Source organism: Neophocaena asiaeorientalis, unplaced genomic scaffold (genome assembly GCF_003031525.2).
Source record: "Neophocaena asiaeorientalis asiaeorientalis breed wild unplaced genomic scaffold, Neophocaena_asiaeorientalis_V1.1 scaffold680, whole genome shotgun sequence".
NCBI lineage: Eukaryota > Metazoa > Chordata > Mammalia > Artiodactyla > Phocoenidae > Neophocaena > Neophocaena asiaeorientalis.
Genome location: NW_020171816.1, coordinates 707,614 through 732,051, shown reverse-complemented (window position 1 = coordinate 732,051; position 24,438 = coordinate 707,614). Strand labels below are relative to the sequence as shown.

Genomic DNA, 24,438 nt, shown 5'->3' with positions numbered 1-24,438 from the left:
CTGGCGGGCGGCCGGAAGAGTGCCGGGCGGGCGGGCCCGGGGCACCGCGGCGCCAGGAGGGAACCCTCTCGCTCACCTCAGGCGACGACTCCGAGTCCGGCCTCTCCGCGCCGACGACTCCTGTCCGCGACTCGCAAGCTCGAAGACTACGGCGGGGAGCTGAGGAGGCTGCGGCGGACTAACGAGAGAACCGACGGAGAGCAACGGGCGGGGAGCGCGAGAAAGCAAGAGCGGGCGGCGACGGCAGCGGGAGGGCGGGGAGAGACGTGCGCGCCCCCGTGTGCCCAGCGGGCTCGAGCCGGCCCCAGTCGCGGCCCCGCGCACGGGCGCGCACTCCCTGCTCAGCCACGATTGCTTAGGAGCGTGTCCACACCCTAAAAGCAAGACTCTTAACCAATCATTGCAGCCGCGTGGGGCATCATGGGAACTCCTGGGCTATAAAAGACCTGGTTGCTATTTTATACTCCTCGAGTCACTCATCCTTTAAGCAGGGTGGGGCTAGGTGCGCGTGCGCGGTTTTAACACTCCTCCCCAAACTGCCAACTCTTCGCGCAAGCGGGGTAGACGCGCCTTCCGTGGGTTTACGCGTGCGCACTAGAGGGCCTGGCTCCGGAAGACCAGACGCCTGCGCAGTGGGGACTACGGTGACAGTCCCCTGGCTGGGACGCCGGCCAGTCATGGCGGAGCCTTGGTCTGGGCAGTCCTTGCAGGCTCTGCCGGCCACGGTGCTGGGCGCTCTGGGCGCCCTCGGCAGCGAGTTCCTGCTGGAGTGGGAGGCGCAGGACACGCGCGTGACCCTCTTCAAGCTGCTGCTGCTTTGGTTGGTGTTAAGTCTCCTGAGCATCCAGCTGGCGTGGGGGTTCTACGGGAGTACGGTGACCGGGCTGTATCACCGGCCAGGTGAGACGATCCACCAACTTCCGTGGGCCGGCCACCCCCTCCCCCACCGACTGTACCTTTGGGCTCCCCAGAACCCCCCCAGACTACCAGTGGGTCCCCTGAGAACCTCATCACAACTTAACGCTGTACCCTGACCCATGTCAACATACCATTTCACGCCAGAAACCCCACCAGTCCACCCGTCACATATAAATTCCTTTCGACCCCCGTCAGACAATACCCCTAGTCCCTTAGGGCCTCCACTACACTCTCCATCAAACAATACCACTGGCCTCTAACCTGACCTGGGCTGATGCCTGCTCAGATACCCACCCCCAGCTTGCTGCAGCTCTGGATGTGTTCCTGCCCCCAGGTCTGGGCGGCCAGAACGGATCCACACCTGATGGCTCCACGCATTTCCCTTCCTGGTGAGTAAATATACTCCTATGTCTACCCCATGCTTAGCAGGCAGAGGCCACTCCTGAGCTGAGGACAGGGGAAGGGAGTTCTCAGGGTAGGAGGCCACCAGCTTTGCAGCAAACCCCAGGGTCTGCACTAGAGCTCAGGCTTCAAGTGACATCGATGTCTGAACAGCCCATCTGTATGCTGTTCAGTAACCTGTGCGGTGGGTGGCATTATTGTCACAACTTCAGAGATGTAGTGGCAACTCCACTGTAAGAGATGTAGAGATTCCACTGCACTGTAAGCCCCTCAGTTGGAAAGGCAGGAGCCTCTGTCCTTAGTGCACTGACTGAACTCATCAGATCAGCCTTCTAATCTGTAAAACATGAACTCACTAATCAGAGCGTTCATTCAGTTGATCTCTGAGCTCCTACCACATGGCAGGGGCCACACTAGGTCCAGAGAACAAGAACAACCCAGGCCCTGCTCACAGGTGGAACCAGAGATTTAAAAGGGGAGGGCAGAACCTAGTGGCAGGGCAGGAATAAAGGCACAGATGTAGAGAACGGACTTGAGGACACGGCGGGGAAGGGGAAGCAGGGACGAAGTGAGAGAGTAGCATTGACATATATACACTACCAAATGTAAAATGGATGGCTAGCGGGAAGCTGCTGCATAGCACAGGGAGATCAGCTCAATGCTTTGTGATGACCTAGAGGGGTGGGACAGGGAGGGTGGGAGGGAGGCTCAAGAGGGAGGGGATATGGGGATATAAGTATATATATAGCTGATTCACTTTGTTGTACAGCAGAAACTAACACAACATTGTATAGCAATTATACTCCAATAAAGATAATAAAAAAAATTTTTTTAATAAATAAAAGGGGAGGGCAGCAGTGCAGAGGCAAGGGTCATCAGAGCTGGTATCTTCCAAGTCAGACACCTAAGCTGAGGGCAAAGGCTAGGGGTGTACCAAGCAAAGAGAATGGACAGAACAAGGCCTAGAGGCAAGAACAAGGGTGACATATTGGAAGGATAGACAAGGCTGTGACACTGGAGCTCAAACATAAAGGCATGAAGGGACCTGGAATACCCTATCCCAAGTCTCAAGGAGCTATTGGACTCAGCAAAGCCATGGCCTGACCGAATTTGCTTTTATAACTGCCTGCTTCATGGCAAATAGGTAAAGGTGTCCAATAGAGAGGGCAAGAGGCCAATTAGGAGGCCTGCCACTGCACAGGTTTCTGTCCTTGGCAACTGGCGAAGGATGGGAGCACCATTCACAAAGTGGAGAAGCAGGAGGAAGAATAAGTCTGCAGGGGAAAGTGGTGGACCCAGTGAGGGCTGTGGAAGCTCAGCAGAGAGGTCTAGGTTATAGTGTGGCCGCTCAGCCCCCACAAGGGGACTGTTATGCTGTCCGCGGAATAACCCCTCTTCTCTTCTATCACTTTCAGGGAAACAGCAGCAAATGAACCTCTTAAAACCCACAGAGAATAAGGGAAGGCAGCAGAGGGGTCTCCAGGAACATCACCAGGTCTGCTGGCTCCCATACTGGGTTCTGCTGCTGCCCAGACCCCAGGGACGACTGCAGCGGGGGTAGAGGTTGGGGGCAGGGAGTATGCCAGTGCTTGCAGGGTTGGGCCTCCACTGCCCTTGGTCTTGCCTCCAGCAGCCCCAGGCATTGGGCCAGTAAAGAGTTTGCCTGTACCCTGATCTGGGTGGCTTAAGGAGAGAAGGCATGCTTCTCCTTTCAGGGGTCAGCTCAGAAGCCTCTGGGTTGGGGAGGGCAACAGTCCATTTTCTGTCTTGGCTTTTTCCTGTTCCTCTTCCCATCCCCCTGGGATGTGACCCTGTAGAGATTTGTCCCTGGGAGGAAGCCTGAGGTTGACCAGCTCTGAGATTTGTAAGGCAGGTCTGTTTTCCCCTAAGCCTGGGGTTTCCTTTATTTGGTTTTGCTTTGTTGGCAGGGACCCAGGGAATCCTGGCCTGGACACAGCCTTATATTTTATGGTTACTTAGCTGGCCATTCAAGTATAAGACAGTGGACACCAAACACCCACCTCCTTTGGCTCATCCTGAGCTCTCCAGGTGTGAGTCAGGCTATATAAGTTGTCTTTTCATTGTACTCATATTCCTCTTAACCCCTCCCAGAAGGAAGCTGGGTACCTAAAAGTGGCTGAGTCCCAGGGGTGACCTCCCATCTCCACTGCTTAAGTGCCTGTGGATCTGTACCCTGCCCCTCAAAGGGACATACTGAGCTGTTTAGTGCAAAGCGGCCCCATCGTGCCCTGCAGCCTCACCACTTCCCCATCTTGACCTGGAACCAGAGGAGCTTCGTTCTAAGAGCCCACAGGCTAGGCAGGCCTGCCACTTCCACAGTGAGCCAAGGGAACTTATTAAGGTATAAGTGGCAAACACCAGTTCCTGAAAGCAGTGTGGCCCTAGACCTGCCTGCTTCCCTGATGGACATACTTCTGCCTGCTTCTGCTGGGCCAGCAGCCACCTCAGTGTCCCACTGCTTCCTTCCTCGCTGTTAAATGTCACATTTCCATCTGGCAGCCTTTGCCTAGGCTGTCTTTGCAGAGTGCACTGGAGTAGGACTATGCTGAGCTCATGCACGAGTACTCCGGAGTATCTTCTGGCTGGTGGGATGATGGTTCTGCAGCCCCAGGCCTACCCACTGACAACAAACACCACACTCAGAATTGGTCCCATATTTCACCCCAGGCTCAACTGAGGATGTGGCTTATTAAACATGGAAGTGCATCAGCTGTGTGGTTATTGACAGGACAGTGTGCACGCACAGGGGAAACTGGAGAGGGAACACCCTGGGGGCTATTGCCCCTGAGCACCCAGAATACAACTTGCAGAGGTGTAGAGGTGATGCCATCTCCCTGGAGGAGCAGTGGTGGTGCCCAGTAGGGGCACTCTCCCCTTTAGTTTTTATAGACCTGCCCCTCTCAAGGGGAACCCACTCTGAGTCTGGGCCAGGAAGGCAGGCATTGGACTGGCATCCTAGGAACCCTGTGGACAGAGAACAATGAAGCTAGGACTCTAGCAAGCAAGAAGGAAGGAAGCTCATTTAATGTTTTATTTTCTTTAGGAGTCAGTGGAGTCCAGTAATAAGTCCCAGGGACGAAGGTCAGCCCAGGATAAGGCAAGTCTGGGAGGAGGCCCAGCCTGCCCTACAACAGCCCTGGGGCTCAGAACAGGTGGTGAGCCTGGCATGGCTGGCTGCTGGGCAGCAGGCTGGGCCAACTGGAGAATGTGGAAGAATGAGTCCATGCCCCCCTCAGCCATCCCCAAGTTTACACATGGGCACCACAGCCCTACTAGGCCAACCCTCTGTGAGTCAGGAATCATCCCTGCCCAGGAAGAGGCAACAGTTTGAATTCATGGAAAGTGAACCAGAGGAGGTAGCCGGCACTGCCCAAGGTAGTGACCCTTTGCAGTGTGAGAAACCGTGGTGAGGTAGGTTGGGCAGGCTTTCTCCTCCCCCTAAAGGTGAGCCTTTGCTCCACAGGCAGCACCTGGCAGAGTGGAAGGGCGAGGTGCCAGAACTGATGCTTCTCCAGCAGGCAAGAGTGGGGTCAATGGGACTGTGGGCTGGTCCATCACTCAGAAATGGGGTCTTGAAGTTGCAAGTGGCACAGGATGAAGTGGGAATAGGTGGTGTGACCCCGTTACCCAGACAACCAGTACCAGCCTCCACCTAGCCACCCCAAGTGTGTTCTGCCTCAGCTTCCTGACAAACCCCTTGTACAAACCCCTAGCCCCTTGTACAGTGCCCTCCAGGGTAAGGCTCCTGGAGGAGAGGGCCCTGCTCCAAGTCATCCTCACTTAAGGATATAATAGTTTGTGGGCACAAAGGGCATCTTGCTGACCATGGCCATCTGCTGCTTTCGCCGCACCTCTACCAGCAGCAGGGTACCTGGCCGACTGTACTCATAGGGCACATAACCCATCGCCACATTCTTCTTTAGGCAGGGTGAGGGGCAGCCACTGGTCACAGCACCTGTCCAGGCAGACGCCATGTGTCAACACCACCCTGCCAGCCCAGGGTCCCCACCCTCCTAGGGAAGAGACAAGGGCTCTCCAACTTCCCTGGTCAACCTACCAAGCACGGTACCCTCCGTACTCAGGATGGGGTTGTGCGCCCGCACAGGAGCCCCCTCACACATTAACCCCACACGCCTCCGCTGCACCTTGCCCTTCAGCTGGGGAACAATGACTGAGGCTCCTGGGAAGTCCATGGCAGCTCGGCGGCGCTTCCCTGGAACATGACACATCAGATTTAAGCCAGAGTCCGTAGGACCCCTGACCACAGGAGGTCCTAGTGACAAGGAACCCAAGTGACATCTATCCAGCATCAAGGCCCCTTCGCTCAGGCTGCCCCTAGACCCCATTCCTCCCCTGCAGTGCAGTCAGCCATCCACCTACTGACCCCTGGCCTTGGAGGCCATGCTCCCCACCTCAGCTTGCTGAGGGTCCTCAATATCTACTGGGCAAAGCCACTGTGGTACCTTCAGGAAATGAAGGCTCAGGGAGACTGTGCCACTTGCTCCAGGCTACACAACCTTGGAAACTGGCAGTCCTGGGTTGGCTGGTCTCATCAAGGGTCACTCCAGCCTTCAGGATCCCCTCCCTGAGTGCTAGCCCAGCTTACCCAATGTCCAACTGAGGCTGCCTTCCACAGGTGTGGTGTGTTCATCAATGTCGTTCCCATACAGGCAGAGGCCTGCCTCCAGGCGCAGGCTGTCCCGGGCCGCCAGACCTGCCAGCTTCACCTCTGGGTTTTCCAACAGAGCTGTTGCCAGGCGGACTGCCTCCGCGGCCAGCACCGAGATCTGCAAGGGACACCAGGGAGCAGATGGGCTGCTGGCCCCAGAGTCCTATGCCCTGCACTACCCTGTGCCCACTTCTTGACAAACCTCCACACCATCCTCTCCTGTGTAGCCACAGCGGGTCACACGGCAGCCAGACACGCCAAACACCTCCATCACAGCACTGGTCATGAAGGGCAGTTTCCTCAGATCATCTGCCACGCCAGCCTGTAGCACCTGGGCCGCAGTGGGGCCTGGGCCCAGGGAGCCAATAACCAAGTGTCCAGGTCCTGGTGCCCCAGAAAGCTGGATCACAGCCCTTAGGGACCAGAACAAGCCCTGAGCAAGCCCCCCTCTGCAGGTGGGAGAAGATGCTCTTGCCCACAGCCCACGGAGCCTTGTGGCAGGTAGAAGGAGGGCATGATACCAAACTTAGAATTATGGTGCACCATCCTCGCCTTCCCCCGGCACGGCCTCTCTGCCAAGCAGTAGAGGAAACCTGGAAGACAAAGTTCAGCTCCAAACCCAGCCTGGCCCACTTACCTTGCAGGGCTAGCAAGGCATTATCCATCACCTCCAGGCCCACATCGTTGCCCATGTTCTGAAGCTCCCTAACCTTGTCCTGAAAGGAAAGAAATACCACATTTGCTCTGGGACCCCTTACTGAGCACCTGGTGCTGCAGAGCTCGGCAGAGTAGGCTAGTTCCCGTCTTAACAAGGTCATATAACTACTAAGTGGTAGGGATGACTCAAGCCCAGGTCTGCCAGCTCTAACACCAGGCTCCAGCCTTCCATCCTCACCAGAGGATCCTCACTTAGGGGCAAGGATCAGCTTCACCTCCCCACCTCCCCCACTTCCCCACCACTGAAACTTAGCATGCTCCAGGGAGGGCCCGCTCTGGCCCACTGTTCTTTCAAAGAGCCATTGTCTGAGCTCCTTATCCATTCCAGGTCTGTCCTGGAAAACAAGGATGCTGCTCTGTGAACAAGGAGGACAGGGTACCTGGGACACAGAGGGGCTATACCTGCATGAGGGTCAGGTCCTTTTCCCAGCATCCAGCATTGGACACCACATACAGGTGTCCCTCAGAGGTGTTGGTCACAATCAAGTCATCTAAGATGCCGCCAGCCTCATTGGTAAACAGCGACAGTGTTCCCTAGCATCAAAGTGGAGCATCATTGCCTCCAGGTCCAAGAGGCCAAGATCAAGTGTGAGTCAAACACGCCCCTGGGCCCACTCAGCCACCACAAACTCATGAACGCTCGTGAATAGAGCTGAGGGGTGGCAGTGCAAGAAGCAAGGCTGGGTCAGCCCAGGCCCCTGCACAAGCCCAGGGTTTTTGATCCTCATACACTGAGAAAGGTTTCACCTCTTCCCCACCTTGGGGGACACCTCCCTGATCTGGTGGGGCCTCTGCACCCCTCCCCATTTAGTACAGAGAGCCCCTCTCACACTTAACCCACCATACCTAGGACTTGATGCTTCGTCCCACCCAGACCTAGGACAACTCAGTCTGTGCCCCAAACCCCAGGACAGAAGCTTCAAAGTCTATGGGAATTCCCTGGTGGTCCAGTGGTTAGGACTCGGCACTTTCACTGCTGAGGGTGAGGGTTCAATCCCTGGTTGGGGAACTAAGATCCAGCATGGCCAAAAAAAAAAAAAGCAGCAGCAGCAGCTTCGAAGTCTATCTTGATGATCCCATGTGCTCCACAACAACCCTCTATAACACTGAGGCTGGCTGGCCTCAGCCTCCCCACTGGATGGACAGTATAAAAGCCTGAGGTTAAGAGGTCACATGAATCACCTGGGGATCTTGTTAAAATGCAGGTTCTGATTCAGCAGGTCTGAAGAACTGGCCTGAGAGTGTATCCTAACAAGCTCCTATGTGACGATGAGGCTGCTGGTTTACAGACTACACTTTCGTTTTTCTTTGGCCGCACAGCTTGTGGGATCTTAGTTCCCCAACAAGGGATTGAACCCAGGCCCTCGGGAGTGAGTGCACAGAGTCCTAATCCTAATCACTGGACCGCCAGGGAATTCCCAGGACTACAATTTAAATTGCAAGGGGTTAAGCAGCATGGAAGGTCACAGAACAGGACGTGAACCTGGGTTTCTGGCCTTCCAGCGTGATGTGGTGGGGATGGGATAGGACCCTCCCTGCAGATGGCTGGGTGTCTGGACATGACTCAGGGACTCTGTCCCCCAAGAACGAAAGCCCTGAGAAACTGTGTCTGATCCATCTCTGTGCCCCCAGGCCCGAAGCAGGGACTCAGACTGGTTTGCTGGCTTATGACTAAGAACACTCATTGAGCAGAAATAAAAGAGAGGCCCACCTGGTTTGGCTTTAGCTCTGCAATATCTCCAACCACTAGACTTTCCATCAGCTTCACCCGGTCATGGCCAAATATCTTGGTCTGGGAAAGAGATCAAAAAGCCTCTGGAAAGCCACGGGGCTAGGAGGCATCCTCCCTGCCACCCACAGCACATTCCAATCCAGCCAAAGTGCCTGACTAGTCTTTTGGTTCTGCAAGTGGCAGAAGCCCTACTTTCTGACTCCCCCACACCCGCCAATACAGAAGAGATGCACTCAGGGAGGTTAGGGAACTTGAAAGGGCCCAGCACCTTCCTGAAATACCCCCTTTTCCAAACCAATACCTAGGACAGTGGATGACAGTGAGTGGCAGCCCTGGAAAACCCAGGACGTTGAGGCACTCCACTAAGTGGGAGCAGGCTAGAGAGATAAGACAGGAGATGATCAAGAGAACCTCTGAGTCAGTTTACTGGGGGCCATAGTACATTACACCCTTGAGACCTCCAACTCTTCTGAGAGGGCTGCCCTTGGAATCCAGCTCCCAGCAAAGAAAGCTGAGGGTTGCACCATTGTGGACGGAGAGGAAGCCCTGGCCTGGCAATCAGCGCACTCCCCTGGCTCACCTGCAGCATGTGGGATACGTCAAAGAGCGAGCAGTGCCGGCGTGTATGCAGGTGTGAGTCAACGTGGCTGTCCCGGTACTGCACAGGCAGATTCCAGCCTGCGAATGCCACCATCTTCCCGCCATGGGCCAGGTGGAAGTCATAGAGTGGTGTCCTGCGGAGCACGTCCTGCGGGCGGCCGGGCTCAGTGCCACCAAGGCCCCAGACCCCAGCCCTCTTCCTCCCCCACCCTCCAAGACTGGCACCACAACCCAGCACCCTCTATCCCACCTGTGCACTACTGAGAGAACGGCGCAGGGCCGAGGGGAGCGCCTGGAGACACGAGCCCAGATGGGACATCACGCTCCCAGCCCGCTGCATTGTTGCCGGCAACGGGTGCAGCCGACGCACAGAGGCCACCACTCTGACAGGCACGCTGGGAGATGTAGTCCAAGCCCTGCTTAGCTAGGTCTCTCCCCCGCCCAGGGGATCAGAAGAGGGAGTGGGCAGCCCCAAGGGCAGACGCAGCTTTAGAGCACACAGTGCGTTGACTCCCAGCTGCAGGGAAATAGCCCCGGGCGCTTCCATCTGATCAGGGCAGATTGGGCGGTTGGAGCCAGTTAAGCCACTCAGAAATAGAGCTGGGGGCTAGACCTCCCCCTGCTGACTGCCCTGCCTCCAAAGGGCCAAAGTTCTGCAAAGGGCTGAAAGGCCTGAATCACCAGTTTAGGACAATAGGAGTGTAAGGTCGCACGGGGGGAGGGTAAGGGGTGGAGAGGGCACAGGAGGGTGGAGTCAGCCGGGCAGGCAGAGTGCCACAGTAACCTGGCCTCATGTGAGGGTCTCCAGCTCTCTCGCTGGGCAAACATAGGCAGCGAAAACAGTGATGCATTCCACAAGTATTTATTGATCTTGCTGCACACTAGGCCCTGTGCTGGGGACAGAGCTGTGCAGGAAGCAGGGTCCCTGCCATCCCAGGGACCTCCCCCCTCACTCACATACACACTGAGAGCTGCTACTCCCTGAGCACAAGACTGATCATTACCCTCTTAGCAAAAGCTGAATGGGGCTTAGTAAATGACCCTGCAGGCAGATACCACCTACAAGAACTCTGATAGGTGACATCAGAAGGTGGCCACCAAAAAGTGGCTGCCCTTCCCCTAGAAAGCTGTTGAGCCACACAAACATCCAATTTTCCAGGTCCAACACACGTTGCAGTACTGCCTCATAACAGCCCCCAGAAGAAAGCCAGGAAAAAACAGAGAGGAGCAGGATTTTCTCATAAGGAGCAACAGCCTGTCTTATTCAGCTGCTGGCCTGGGGTTGTAGAAAACTTCAGCCTCTTAAAAGACACCAATGAGAACCCTCACCTGGCCCCCACCACCACCACCGAGGTTGATCTCTCATCACACTGAGCATGGCTCTTAGATGGGGGCAACTGGAAGAGGGACAAGGATGCGCTTTGGGCTCTGTCAGATGGCAGACAGGTCCCAGGACTCATTTTCAGGCCCCAGCCTTGCCCAGGGCACCCGCCCAGACCCGATGGATGGGGGCAGACCCATTTGAACACACATCCAGGAGCCAACTCGGGGACCAAGGGACTCAGGCTGCCCAAATTCCCAGCTTTGTGTGGCTCCCTAGGCAAGCAGCAGAAAAGTTTAGATAGGAATTTTCTTTTTGTGGGCATAATACAAAGGGAAAGAAGACCATAAGGGGGCGCAGAAGGAAAAACGTGGCTCCTGTTTCTCCTTCAAGCTTCCAAACTACGACTGCCAAGTTATAGCAGTCTTCCAAGGCTAGACAGAGCAGGTTCTAGTAGGTTACCCCAGCCTACTACACTCAGGGTGAGGGAGCAGGCAGAAGACAGGAATGTTCATGTTGGCAGGGGAGACAGAGGGCACAGGGGGATTCTTAGTAATAGAACTGGAGTGTTTTTAGGGAGTGCGAAGGAGGAGGTTTGGGTTGCAGTCAGGTGAGGACAGTGTATCCCCTCCAGGAGTTCATGCTAAAGGAACACAGTGAGCCCCCAAGAATCTTGACTCTGTGACGTAGTCCCGACAGAATGCGCATGCAGGCAACACTCGGAATGCACAAGGACAGCACTTCAGCCTCTGATGGCCCAAGCTGGGCCTGGATGGACACGGAAGGCCAACGTCTTGACTAAGGGCCACAGCTCAAGTGTAGGAGAGCAAGTTCAGGTCATAACAGCCATCCACCTGCAACACAAAAGACCATCAGATCTGACCCATTCAGGCCAACGGGAGCCAAGCAGAGGGAAGCGATCACTCACATCAAAGCGGCCGATCCTTGTGGAGGTATGACTGGCCCGGATCATCTCTGTCAGCGCCCACATCTGCTGTACCTCGGATGATACCCTGCTGGGGTCTGGGAGACCCTGCTCCAGAAGGAGGGGTCAGTGGCCATGGGTCTGTCCCCAGCAGTGCCCTTATAACTCCAGATAGGCCAAGTTGGGCTATGGGGCCCTCCAGCTGACATTCCCAGATGACTTGTGAAACATGAGGATGGGGCCTGATGTGGAGTAGGTGGCCCGGCCCCACACAGAGATGCCTCAAATCCCAGGAGGAAGGTGCACAGAGTGAACCAAGGTCCCTGGGTCCAGCCCCAGATTCTTGCAGAAAGGGGTCCCCTTGGGCCTGTGCTGGACACCAGAGCTGTTCGCACATGGTTCTTAGCCAGGGTAAGGGCTTACCTCAAGAAGGGGAGCAGGCTGCTCACAAGGCACTGGGTGCAAGAGCCACTTCGGGAAGGTCATGGAAGGGCTCTGCAAAGCAAAGGCATACTGCCCTGAGGCAGGCAGAGTAGGAGAGACCTGGAACCAGATCCCAAGGTCCTGAAGGCAGAGAGAAGGGCCCCTGAGCCCCAGAAACTGGGAAAATCCCGTTTAGGTCCCAGGGGCAGAAGACTACCTAAGCTCTTCTGCTATGCAGAAGGAAGCCCCACGAAGACAAGGAGCAGAAGTATATCTGGGTACCTGAATGTTCTAGATCTGAAAAAGGCAGGTAGCCCCAAAGGTCAGGGGGTATCGGGACGTGGCCTCACCTCTTATCATGAACTTCCAGCATTCCCACCTGGCTAACTTCCATGAAGGACTCCTTCTGAGTCTCCCCATCCTTACCCATCCACTCCCACCTGTACCCCCAGGCCTCCCAGCCATAGCTAGGAGCCTCCTGGAGAAAGGGCCAGCAAACAGCTCTGAGCTAGTCACTTACCTTTGGTCCCTGTTGGTAGATCTGCAGCTCCTCCACCGTGAAAGACAACCACAGTGGTGATGGCTGTCGCAGAATCAGGCGTAGTTCCAGTACTTTGCCCATGTCACACAGCATCTGACACATACACACAAGGACCCACCGAGGCCCCAGCTCACTGCCCAGGAGCCAACCAGCAATGAGCCAAGGTGCTTCCTCCCCAGGCCTTTGAGAAGGAAACAGTAGTTCCTCCAAGGCACTTGCCCAAGAACCACAATTCAGGCCAACCTTGCCCGCCCCTCTTCCCTCATGGTATCCTGGCCCAATCCCCAGGCCTCTTGTGAGCCCTCATCTGGGCTGCCCTGGCCATGCTGAGTCCCAGCTGACCTGGTGCTTGAACAGCGATACATACTCCTGAGCTCCCTCCTCACTGTGTGGGTCAGGCATCAGGCAGTAGTCCCGAAGGCAGGTCACCCACTTGGCTGGAGTGTGTGTTGAGGTGTGCTGGCGAACACGGATGGTCAGAAAGGCTGTGTAGTAATTCTTAAACATGATCTCCTGCAACTAGGGCACACACAACCCATCACAACAAATCCCACCTAGGCCCCGGGCCTGATGGGTTCAAAAGCACCATCTCTTCCTCCACTTAGGAATGTACTCTTCTACCAATCTAACAATATCAACAAGAATCCACTGGGGCCCAAAGAGATTTTGCCTTCCTAGAACTCACAGTCTAAATGAGCACGTCATGCAAACAAACCATAACCTCGGATCTTGCTGCATGTCCAAGATGCTGTGAGTGGTCAGAGCCCTAACTCTAGATGAATCAGAAAATGTACAGATGAGTTCATCAAGTGGACCATGAAAGGTAGAAACTGTAAAGTAGCATAAACAAAGGAACACCAAGGGGTGACAGGACCTGGCATACCCCTGGAACAGAGAGTGGTTCAGCCTAGCTAAAGCAGTTCTCATCACTGGATACTCATCAGAATTACTCAAGGAGGGAATTCCCTGGTGGTCCAGTGGTTAGGACTCGGTGCTTTCACTGCCAGGACCCAGGGTTCGATCCCTGGTCGGGGAACTAAGATCCCACCGTGGTGAGGCCAAAAAAACCAAAAACAACAGCAACAACAAAAAAATACAACAAAACAGAATTACTCAAGGAAATTTTTTTTTTTTTTTTTAATATAAGTGTACAGGCTCCACCTCAGACCTACTGAATCAGATTTCCAGGGTTGGGCCCTGTAATGACGTCTCCCAGCTTAGAGTAAGCAACAGCTTGGGGGAGAACCACACACTACAGGACAAAATGTCTGGGGCCGAGAGGCAAGTAGGGCAAAGACACAGAGTGGCTCTGAATGCCAGGCCATTAGAAAGTGGACTTTGTCCTCTGTGTTGAGGTCTTGCAGTGTCCAGTCACCCTGCCAGCAGATATGGAAGGGCAACTGGAGACTGGAAACTGGAGCCACTGGGAAGACCCGGATGAGGGATGATTTGAACCTGACCTCCAGCAGGGACTGTAGGAATGGGCAGGAGGCAGGTTTGGGGGTAACTCATTGTCTAATGATACCCAGTCAGTGGCCAGGAACAAAACGACCTCTCACCTCTATTAGGTTCAAAACTGTATTTCCAGCACCTAGCCTACTATCTCGGCACTTCCGTGTCAGCGCCATTCTGGGCATTGGGGAGAGACGTTGAAGAGAACAGAAGAGGAAGCTGCATTCTAGTAACTGTGTGTTAACTGAAGGAAGAAATAAATGTTTAACTGATTCGTTTGGGCGAGGTACTACTGCAGAGGCTTTCAGTAAACGATTAAATGGCTGGGACACGCCCGAGTTCCCAGATAAGCCCCGCCCAGGAGCCCCGGTCGCGCCCACTTGCTTGCTCACCTCGAAGGGCGCGACGCTGGGGAAGGTGACATCGATGACCAGCACGCCAGGCCGGCCTTGGGAGGTCCGCACGTCGCCCACCTGCAGGGCCACGGTACCTTTCACATGACAAGGGACCGACACGCGGGACATGGTGGCAGCTGCCGCGACCAAGTAAGACCAATGGTCTTTCCCGGCGTCCCCAGCCGGGCCCCAAGAACTACAACTCCCGAGAGGGCTCGCCATGGCTCGGCCATCCCAGCCAATCACCGATGCTCGGGGCGGGCCCGGATTCGGAAGCGCCTGCGGAAGTGCTCCTTCAGCCAATCACCGAGCGTGCCTTAGAGAGCCACCAGGGACCATGCCCAGAAACGGCCTAGCCGTTCTGGATCCAGTTAGTGCTGAGCCTTATAGGTGCCCTGAAGTCTCAGTCGGTTACTTCCTCTGTGCAGGGCGGGCGTCAGTTAAAGCGCATAAAGCCGTGAGCATGAATGAGCATAGTGTCTGGACGACACTGGTTGCAAAAATAGATATTAACCCTTTTTTTACGTACGCGAAGGATTTGAAGAGATAACTCACAAGAAAAGATAAATAGCCAATATGCCCGTGAAAAGATGCTTAACATTATTATTCATCAAGGAAATACAAATTAGAACCCCACATACCCACTAAACAGACTAAAATTAAAAACTGACAAAACTGTGGAACGCTCATGCATTGATAATTTCCTGCCACTTTGAAAAGCAGTTTGGCCATTCTTTAAGAACTAAATTTATACTTAAAACATGATCCAGCCATTGCACTCCTAAGTATTTACCCAAGAGAAATGAAAGCATATGTCCATCCAAGGACTTTATTCGTAATAGCCAAAATTTGGAAATAATCTAGGTGTCCAACAGATGAACAAATGAACAGATTAGCTAGTTGTGGTGTATCCACACAATGAAATACTACTCAACAGTAAAAAGAAAGGAATGAATCCACAGGCTATCAATAGATGAATGGGTAAACAAAGTGTAATTACACAAAATGAAATTATTCAGCCTTAAAAAGGAATGAAATTCTGGCACATGCTTCAACAAGGATAAACATTGAAAATAGTACACTTAGTGAAAAAAGCCAGACATAGAAGAACAAATATTATATGATTCCACTAATGTGAGGTACCTAGAAGAGGCAAATTCATTGAGACAGAAAAGTTGAATAGAGGTTGCCAGGGGCTGGGGAGGGGGAAGTAGAGAGTTATTGTTTAACAAGTACAGAGTTTCAGTTCAGGATGGATGAAAAAAAAATCTGGAAATAGTGGTGATGATTACAAAGCACTATGAATGTACTTAAGGCCAATGAATGATATATACACTTAAAATGAGTAAATGGTAAATTTTATGTCATGTATGTTTTACCACAATAAAAAACAAACAAACAAATGAACAACTGACATACACAATACCAACACTGGATTTCAAATGCACTATGTTAAGCAAAAGAAGTCAGACCCAAGTGAGTTCATATGGTATGGTTCCACTTACATGAAATTCTAGAAAAGTCAAAACTAATATAGAGTAATATAGAGTAATATAAATCAGAACAGTTTTCCCTGGAGCCAAGGGTGACTGTGAAGAAGTACAGGGGAATATTTTGGGGTGACAGAAAGGTTCTATGATGTGATAGGCTGGTAGTTATATTTGTCTAGACATTTGTCAAAATTCATTAAACAATGCTTAAGATATGTGCATTTTATTGTATCTAAATTATACCTCAATTGGGAATTCCCTGGCAGTCCAGTGGTTAGGACTCTGTGCTTTCATTGCTGAGGGCATGGGTTCAATCCCTGGTCAGGGAATTAGGATCTCACAGGCCGCACAGAGGGGGCAAAAAAAATAAGTAAAAAAAAATTGGTAAAAAAAAAAAAAAATATATATATATATATATATACACACACAGACACCTCAATAAAGAAATTAAAAAACAATAAAACAAAATAAATTATTCCTCAATAAACATGATTTTTAAAGAAAAAAATTAAACATCATATTTATTATCATCATCATCCTTCCAGATACTTGTGGAAACAATGCCTCAGAAATTGTCAGTTAAGCCTGTTTTATGGATAACAAAGCTGAGGCCAGATGTGGGCCAGTGATTTCCCAAGCCAAGAAAGCAATATGAAGTAGAGCTGGAAACAGAGTCTCTTTTGGACTCCTACCTCATAGGTCAGAACCCTCCAGGCAACAGTCATCTTTGGTGACCTGTGCCTTCTCCACGTGAGGGGCTCCAGAGACACAGGCCCAGTGTAGCTCATAGGATTCTCATAATGGGACATCAAACAGACGCAAAACCAGGATTCCAAGCCAGCCCAAGGAACAGCCTGGAGGAGCTAAGCCTTCCCAGCCCAGACCTGGAGACCTCCAGTGACAGAAAACTTTCCCTGTCTCATCATAATTTGTAACCTGTGGCTTCTGGACTGGTCATTGTTATCTCCATTTTGTTTTTTGCTTTTTGTTTTTTAATAAATTTATTTATTTTTGGCTGCATTGGGTCTTCATTACTGCGTGCGGGCTTTTCTCTAGTCGCGGCAAGCGGGGGCTACTCTTCGTTGCAGTGCATGGGCTTCTCATTGCGGTGGCTTCTCTTGTTGCGGAGCACAGGCTCTGGGCGTGCGGGCTTCAGTAGTTGTGGCACGTGGGCTCAGTAGTTGTGGCTCATGGGTTCTAGAGCGCAGGCTCAGTAGTTGTGGCACACAGGCTTAGTTGCTCCGCGGCATGTGGGATCGTCCTGGACCAGGGCTCGAACCTGTGTCTCCTGCACTGGCAGACAGATTCTTTTTTTTTTTCTGACATCTTTATTGGAGTATAATTGCTTTACAACGTTGTGTTAGTTTCTGATGTATAGCAAAGTGGATCAGCTATACATATACATATATCTCCATATCCCCTCCCTCTTGCATCTCCCTCCCACCCTCCCTATCCCACCCCTCTAGGTGGTCACAAAGCACCGAGCTGATTTCCCTGTGCTATGTGGCTGCTTCCCATTAGCTATCTATTTTACATTTGGTATATATATGTCAATGTATATATGTATATATGTCAATGCCACTATCTCACTTCGTCCCAGTTTACTTCCCTCTCACCGTGTTCTCAAGGGCAGGAGGATTCTTAACCACTGTACCACCAGGAAGCCCGCTATCTCCATTTTGACTCAGACTAATGATTCATTGCCTGGGTCCCTCCAGATTCCTGAGGGTTTCCCTTTTAGGGAGCCATCCACCCCCCCCATACTGGAGCAGAGGTTTCCCTAAATCCCAGAGGACTATAGCCCTCCTGAGAATCAGGTGGATACGGACAGGTTTTGGTCTTCAGGCCTCAGCTCTGAGAGCAGACACAGACCCATGTGGCTCCTCATTGCAGATGAGTCTCAATATTGAAACAGGAGGGAAGGGTGCAGGGCACAACCTTTGAAAGAATGACATAGCCCGAGGACATGACATCTGATTAGAACCAAATGGGTCCAAGATGGCAGACAAGTCAACTTCCACTAGACCTTGAGCCTCAGTATACAACTCATTGTAACACATCAGTAAGCTAACTGACACACCCACAGAGCCATGACAGTTCCAAGGCCGACCATAAGTATCAAAAAGTGGGTGGTGGGGCTTCCCTGGTGGCGCAGTGGTTAAGAATCCACCTGCCAATGCAGGGTACCTGGGTTCAAGCCCTGGTCCGGGAAGATCCCACATGCTGCAGAGCAACTAAGCCTGAGCACCACAACTACTGAGCCTGCACTCTAGAGCCCGTGAGCTACAACTACTGAAGCCTGCGTGCCACAGCTACTGAAGCTCATGTGCCTAGAGCCCGTGCTCCTCAACAAGAGAAGTCACCACAATGGGAAACCCGTGCACCGCAACTAAAAGTAGCCCACGCTCCTCGCAACTAGAGAAAGCCCATGCGCAGCAACGAAGACCCAATGCAGCCATAAATAAATAAATAGATAGATAGATTAAATTAAAAAAAATTTTTTTAAAAAGTGGGTGGTGGCCCAGTTGCTGGAAATCCCCACCCTTTCTCAAAATAGCTGGAATACTCCTCCCACTCATTAGCCTATGAAATTACCCACCCCTGTAAAAATTGATAACCCATACCCTGGTGCTCCTCTCACCTTCTGAGATGGCCCACTGTCTGTCTGTGGAGTGTGTTTCTCTCTAAATAAATCCACTTCTTACCTATCACTTTGTCTCTCACTGGATTCTTTCTGCAATGAGACATCAAGAGCCTGAGCTTCATTAAATCCTGAAACCAGGTGTGTGATCTCAGTTGGAAGACTGTGAGTTTTGGCCGGCTGCATGGGTTCAAGTCCCAGTCAGGGTTTTGGCTGAGTTTGAGTCCCAGCACTTGGGTTCCGAGTCCCAATCTGAGGTGCACGGTTTCAATATCTCTCTGGTGGACAGCCACCTCCACTCCATATACATATGCGGAGAGAGAGAGATCAATTGAGAGATTGAGATTATAAACTTATAAATTGTTTGCTCATGTGATTATAGAGGCTGAGAACTCCCAAGATCTGCCATTGGCAAACTTGAAACCCAGGAGAGCCAATGTGTAGTTCTAGTTCAAGTCTGAAGGCATAAAAACCAAGACAGCTGATGGTATAAATTCCAGTCCAAAATCTGGCAGTCTCAGAGACCCTAAAAGACTTGGTGTTTTGGTTGTACCCCAAAGGCTGGAAAAAGAACAATATTCCAGCTCAAGCAATCAGACAGGAGGGGTTTCCTTTTACTCAGCTTTTTTGTTCTATTCAGAACTTCAACTGATTGGATAAGGCTTACCCATATTAGGGAGGGTAATCTGCTTTACTCAGTCTATTCAAATATTAACCTCAAAACCTAAAAGAAAGAAAAAGAAAAAATAAACAAATGTTAATCTGACACAGAAACACCCTCAGACACACACTCAGAATAATGTTTGGCTAAATGTCTAGATACTCCATGGTCATTTCAAGTTGACACATAAAATTAACCATCACACAGTGTGTTGTTAAATTTCCACATATTTGTGATTTTTGTTTTCAGTTTTCCTTATCTTATTCATGTGTAGTTTCATTCCATTGTGACCAGAAAGGAAAAGATACTCAGTGTGATCTCAATCTTTTTAAATTTATTGAGACTTGCTTGTGGCCTAACATATGGCCTACTCTGGAGAATGTTCCATGTTCACTTGAGAAGAATGTGTATTCTGCTATTGTTGGGTGGAATGTTCTGTATATCTCTGTTAGGTTTAGTTGGTTTACAGTGTTGCTCAAGTCCTCCATTTCCTTACTGCTCTTGTCTGGTTGTTCTATCCATCATTGAACATGGAGTATTGAAGTTTCCAACTATTATTGTAGAACTGTGTATTTCTTCTGTCCATTCTGTCAATTTTTGCTTCATATATTTTGGGGCTCTGTTGTAAGATGTATGTATGTTCATAACTGTTATATCTTTTTGCTATATTGTACCTTTTTATTTATATTATACCTTTTATCAATATTTTCCTTCTCTGTCTCTTGTAAACTGTTTTGATTTAGGTCTAATTTGTCTTACAATAGTATAGCCACCTAACTCTCTTTTGGTTACTATTTTAATGGAATATATTTTTCCACCCCTTACTTTCAACCTCTTTGTGCCCTTATACCTAACGTGAGTCTCTTATAGATATACGTAGATAGACCTTTTTTAAAAAAAATCCAGTTTGGGGAATTCCCTGGCAGTCCAGTGGTTAAGACTCCACACTTTCACTGCTGAGGGCCCAGGTTCAATCCCTGGCCAGGGAACTAAGATTCCACAAGCCACACAGCTCAACCAATAAATAAATAAATAAATATTAAAAAAAAAAATATATATATATACATATATATGCCATCTGAATGACCAAAATATATATTTCTCATATATATATTTGGTCTTCATCTACAGTTTCTGGTTCACAGCTCTTAAAACCCTTGGAATTTTCTGAGAGAGAAGAGCAATGGTTTAATATCTGGTCTCTTGTCCTGTCCTCAATTCCTGAAAACTCTTCAGGGAAAGTGACTTTTGGATCCCACCCAAGGATGGGGGCTGATTCCCAGTAGAACTTTTAGTCCCACTCCCCAGATATCCATGGAGGGGAGAGGGGCTGGAGATTAAATCAATCACCAAAGGCCAATGATTTAATCAATCATGCCCATGTAATGAAGCCTTCATAAAACCCCAAAAGGACAGGGTTCAGAGAGCTTCTGCATTGGTGAACATGTGGAGATATGGGGAGAGTGATGTACCTGGAAAGGGCATGGAAGCTCCACACCCCTTCCCCATGCCTTGCTCTTTGAATCTCTTCTTCTGGCTGTTGATTAGTATCCTTTAATAATTGGTTTATAATAAACCAGTAATCTAGTAAGTAAAATGTTTCTGAGTTCTGTGAACTGTTCTAGCAAATTAATCGAAATTGAAGAGCAGGTCTTGGGAACCTCTGATATATAGCCAGTGGGTCAGAAGTACAGGTGACAACCTGGAGTTGAGATTAGCATTGTTAGTTGGAGGGGGTCATGGTAAACTCAATTTGTGGCCAATTGGTTAGAAGCACAGGTAACAACTTCACCTGTGTCTGAAGTGGAAGGCAGTCTTGTGGGACTGAGCCCTTGACCCATGGAATCTGGTTCTATCTCTGGATAGATCATATCAGAATTGAGTTAAATTCTCAGACACCCTGTGGGGAAGCCTCCACACACATGTTGGAATTGGGTTCAGGGAACGCTTATTTATTCCATTTCTGCCTTTAAAAAAAAATTTAGTTGATCTTTTGTAGTGATCACTTTCCTTTTTTGTATATTTTTAAACTATTTTCTTAGTGGCTTACTTAGGGATTACAATTGATATCTTAAATTTATGATAAGCTAGTTTGAATAAACCAACTTAGTTTCAAGAGTTTACAAGCACTCTGCTCCTATACTTCTCTGTTCCTCCCCCTTTATACTGTTATTGTTACAAATTATATCTTTATACATTTTATGACTACTAACATGGATTTATAATTGTTTTATGCATTTGCCTTTTAAATCATGTAGAAAAAAGAGAAATTACAAACCAAGCCAAAAGTATCATGATCTTGGCTTTTATATTTACCTATGAAGTTACTTTTGCTAGTATTCTTTATTTTAAATTATGGCCTCCAGGCTTCCCTGGTGGCGCAGTGGTTGAGAGTCTGCCTGCCGATGCAGGAGACACGGGTTCGTGCCCCAGTCCGGGAACATCCCACATGCCGCGGAGCAGCTAGGCCCATGAGCCATGGCCGCTGAGCCTGTGCGTCCGGAGCCTGTGCTCTGCAGCAGGAGAGGCCACAACAGTGAGAGACCCGTGTACCACAAAAAAATTATGGCCTCAAGTTACTATCTAGTGTCCTTTCATTTTAGCCTGAAAGATTCCCTTTAGCATTCCTCATAGGACAGGTCTACTAGTATATCATTGTTTATTTTAAATAAGCAAATAGGGACATCCCTGGTGGTACAGGGGTTAACACTCCCAGCTTCCACTGCAGGGGGTCCAGGTTCAATCCCTGGTCGGGGAGCTAAGATCCCACATGCCTGGCAGCGAGGCCAAAAAAAAAAAAAAAAAAGCAAATAGTTTAAATTTTCCTCAGTTTTACTTTCCAACACAGAAACATCTACAGATATAACTCACATAAAATCTCTCTTGAGTCCTCAGTTATGAGTGTACGGCCTGCCACCCGGAGCCAGTGAGGCTGTGAAGGGGATGCGTCTTGCTGCCCCTGGCCCGCTTGGCCGGGTGTTGGGCACTGGGCGGCATCGCCTGTCTCAGGGTTCCCAGGATAAAGGTAGCAGTAATGCTGACACCGGCAAGCAAACTGAAGCGGAATTATGGTCTCAAAGGGTCCGGGGCTTGAGCCACAGCCTCTGACTCCACTCAGTTGGTTTCTGTGAGAGCAGGATGCTTGTTAAAGAGGTTGCAGAACTTGTCACTAATTTACCTTGTACATATAAAGTGTATTTTCCTGATCCAAACAAGCTTCACTGTTTCGGCTAACTATCACTCCAGATGAGGGTTACTACCAGGGTGGAAAACTTCAGTTTGAAACTGAAGTTCGGGGACTTCCCTGGTGGTCCAGTGGTTAAGACTCCATGCTCCCAATGCAGGGGGTCCAGTTTTGATCCCTGGGTGGGGAACTAGATCCCACGTGCATGCCACAACTAAGAGCCCACATGCCGGAACCAAAGGATTCTGCATGAAGCAGCCAAGACCTGGTGTGGCATCAATAAATAAATGAATGAATGAATGAAACTGAAGTTCCCAATGTGTACAACATGGTGCCTCCCAAAGTGAAATGCTTGACCAGGATCTGGCACTCCAACACCACAGAGACAGGCAAAATACATCGAAGTTTACTGAGAGACCATTCGACTGATGGCACCTGCTGGGCTCCCACAAGGACACTGAAGGATTTTTTTTTTTTTTTTTTTTTGCCTCACCACAGGCACTCAGGATCTTAATTTCCAACCAGGGATGGAACCTGTGCCCCCTGCAGTGGAAGCTTGGAGTCTTAACCACTGGACCACCAGGGAAGTCCCACTGAAAAACAGTGTTTAGCTGTTAAACTCTTTGTTTACTGATCTTTTGAATTTCGATGATCAACTGAATATTGAAGCTACAGAACATTTGCAGGACAAGGAAGACTTCAGCAATAAAGTTGAAGACTACATTAAGCATTATGCCAGATGACAGGAGGAGAAGACTGCAGGGCTGTGGACTGTGCATTAGAAGTTTGTCTCCAACTGAAACCAACAGGGAGCCTCCTCCCCAGACCTCATGCTCCCCTCAGTCACGCTGGGTCGTCAGAGTCCTGTGACCATGTTGTCCTGAGAAAGAACCTCTTCACAACCACCCACTGTAGATGGAGAGTTCCACATAAACACAACAAGGAAATGTGTTTGGGGTTCTAAAGCATTGTCTGCTTAACTTAACATGTTTACTTTTTTGGAACTGTACTGTATAGGCTGTTGATAAGATTCTCGAGAAGTTGTAATGAACTCAACATAAAGGCTAGAGCTTGCTTCTCCCCCTTTTTCCAAAGTCAGTTACCTGCACAGGTGATGCTAATGATATGTTCATTGTAGTTCACAGACTGGCAATCAGAAACCTGCTACAAACTGTGACTGGATGCAAATTCTCTTAGCTCCCTCCATGAATGTTGGCCCTGCCTAGACATCGTGAAGCTTCCCAGAATGCATGGTCATTCACTGTAGATCTCTTACTGAAATGCATATTTTATTTAATGTAAGTATATTTTGGAAAAGATTTGTAATTTGTATGATTTAATGCTTTAATTATTTTTTTCTATTCTCAGTTTGTATTTTCATTGTATAGAGCAGACAGGAAGATGTTGGGGCAAGCAACCATTGAAGAGAAATTTTTTTTTTTTTTTGCAGTACACGGGCCTCTCACTGTTGTGGCCTCTCCCGTTGCGGAGCATAGGCTCTGGACGTTCAGGCTCAGCGGCCGTGGCTCATGGGCCCAGCCGCTCCGCGGCATGTGGGATCTTCCCGGACCGGGGCACGAACCTGTGTCCCCTGCATCGGCAGGCGCACTTTCAACCACTGCGCCCCTAGGGAAGCCCTGAAAAAAAATTTTTAAAAAATATGAAAGACAAAAAAAAAAAGTGTACGTGGTTTTGAGACTAAAAACTTTGAGATCCACTGTTCTAGAGTTTATTTCTGGGAGTCAAATTATCAGATCATGGCTATGAGAGAATGCATATTCTTACATTTAATCAATAACATAAAACTTTGGGACTTCCCTGGTGGTCCAGTGGTTAAGACTCCACACTCTGAATGTAGGGGGCCTGGGTTCGATTTCTGGTCAGGGAACTAGCTCCCACATGCATGCTGCAACTAAGAGTCCTCATGCTGCAACTAAAGATCTCCCGTGCCGCAACTAAGAAGTCCACATGCTGCAATGAAGACCCTGCGTGCCGTAGTGAAGGCCTGACTCAGCCAAATGAATGAATAACTAAATAAATAATCCCACATGGCGCATGGTGTGGCCAAAAAAAAAAAAAAAATCAAACTTCTTCCCAAAATGGTTATATAGCAATAAGCAAAAATCTTTTAAAACTGTATCTCTGGGGCTTCCCTGGTGGCGCAGTGGTTGAGAGTCCGCCTGCTGATGCAGGGGACACGGGTTCGTGCCCCGGTCCGGGAAGATCCCACATGCCGTGGAGCGGCTGGTGCCGTGAGCCATGGCCGCTGAGCCTGTGCGTCCATAGCCTGTGCTCCTCAACGGGAGAGGCCACAACAGTGAGAGGCCCGCGTACCGCAAGAAAAAA

At 50.2% G+C, this 24,438-nt stretch overlaps 4 protein-coding genes and 1 pseudogene across 9 annotated transcripts in view; 2 read left to right on the top strand and 3 right to left on the bottom strand.

Annotated features, from left to right (window-relative positions):
- Positions 1-266, bottom strand: part of RHOA (ras homolog family member A) — a 52,016-nt gene extending 51,750 nt beyond the window's left edge. The window contains exon 1 of the mRNA XM_024738282.1: positions 77-266. The gene's annotated coding sequence lies outside the window, so the exon portion shown is untranslated. The remainder of the gene's footprint in view (positions 1-76) is intronic.
- A 199-nt stretch (positions 267-465) lies between these two features.
- Positions 466-4,047, top strand: TCTA (T cell leukemia translocation altered). Of its 3 annotated transcripts, XM_024738302.1 has the most exons (4): positions 466-900; positions 1,205-1,307; positions 2,736-2,815; positions 3,841-4,047. In XM_024738302.1, the coding sequence occupies exons 1-3, from the start codon at positions 678-680 to the stop codon at positions 2,776-2,778; spliced, it is 369 nt and encodes a 122-aa protein (XP_024594070.1). In that variant the 5' UTR covers positions 466-677; the 3' UTR covers positions 2,779-2,815; positions 3,841-4,047. The 3 variants fall into 3 exon arrangements, with proteins under 3 accessions (XP_024594070.1, XP_024594061.1, XP_024594075.1); XM_024738293.1 differs by having other exon boundaries at positions 2,736-4,047; XM_024738307.1 differs by having other exon boundaries at positions 471-900; positions 1,253-1,307; positions 2,736-4,047.
- A 293-nt stretch (positions 4,048-4,340) lies between these two features.
- AMT (aminomethyltransferase) lies at positions 4,341-9,833 on the bottom strand. The gene is made up of 9 exons (XM_024737841.1): positions 9,310-9,833; positions 9,040-9,207; positions 8,439-8,519; positions 7,130-7,261; positions 6,648-6,726; positions 6,213-6,358; positions 5,948-6,128; positions 5,399-5,554; positions 4,341-5,296 (listed from the first exon to the last, which is right to left on the bottom strand). Exons 1-9 carry the CDS (start codon positions 9,397-9,399, stop codon positions 5,118-5,120), a joined length of 1,212 nt encoding a protein of 403 aa, XP_024593609.1. The 5' UTR covers positions 9,400-9,833; the 3' UTR covers positions 4,341-5,117.
- A 72-nt stretch (positions 9,834-9,905) lies between these two features.
- Positions 9,906-14,348, bottom strand: NICN1 (nicolin 1, tubulin polyglutamylase complex subunit). Of its 4 annotated transcripts, none has more exons than XM_024737852.1 (6): positions 14,114-14,348; positions 12,612-12,788; positions 12,249-12,362; positions 11,729-11,869; positions 11,309-11,413; positions 9,906-11,234 (listed from the first exon to the last, which is right to left on the bottom strand). In XM_024737852.1, the coding sequence occupies exons 1-6, from the start codon at positions 14,336-14,338 to the stop codon at positions 11,193-11,195; spliced, it is 804 nt and encodes a 267-aa protein (XP_024593620.1). In that variant the 5' UTR covers positions 14,339-14,348; the 3' UTR covers positions 9,906-11,192. The 4 variants fall into 4 exon arrangements, with proteins under 4 accessions (XP_024593620.1, XP_024593635.1, XP_024593627.1 ...); XM_024737867.1 differs by having other exon boundaries at positions 11,729-11,800; XM_024737859.1 differs by having other exon boundaries at positions 12,612-12,782.
- A 7,594-nt stretch (positions 14,349-21,942) lies between these two features.
- Positions 21,943-22,835, top strand: LOC112395193 (NEDD8-conjugating enzyme UBE2F-like; annotated as a pseudogene).
- Positions 22,836-24,438: the final 1,603 nt, after the last annotated feature.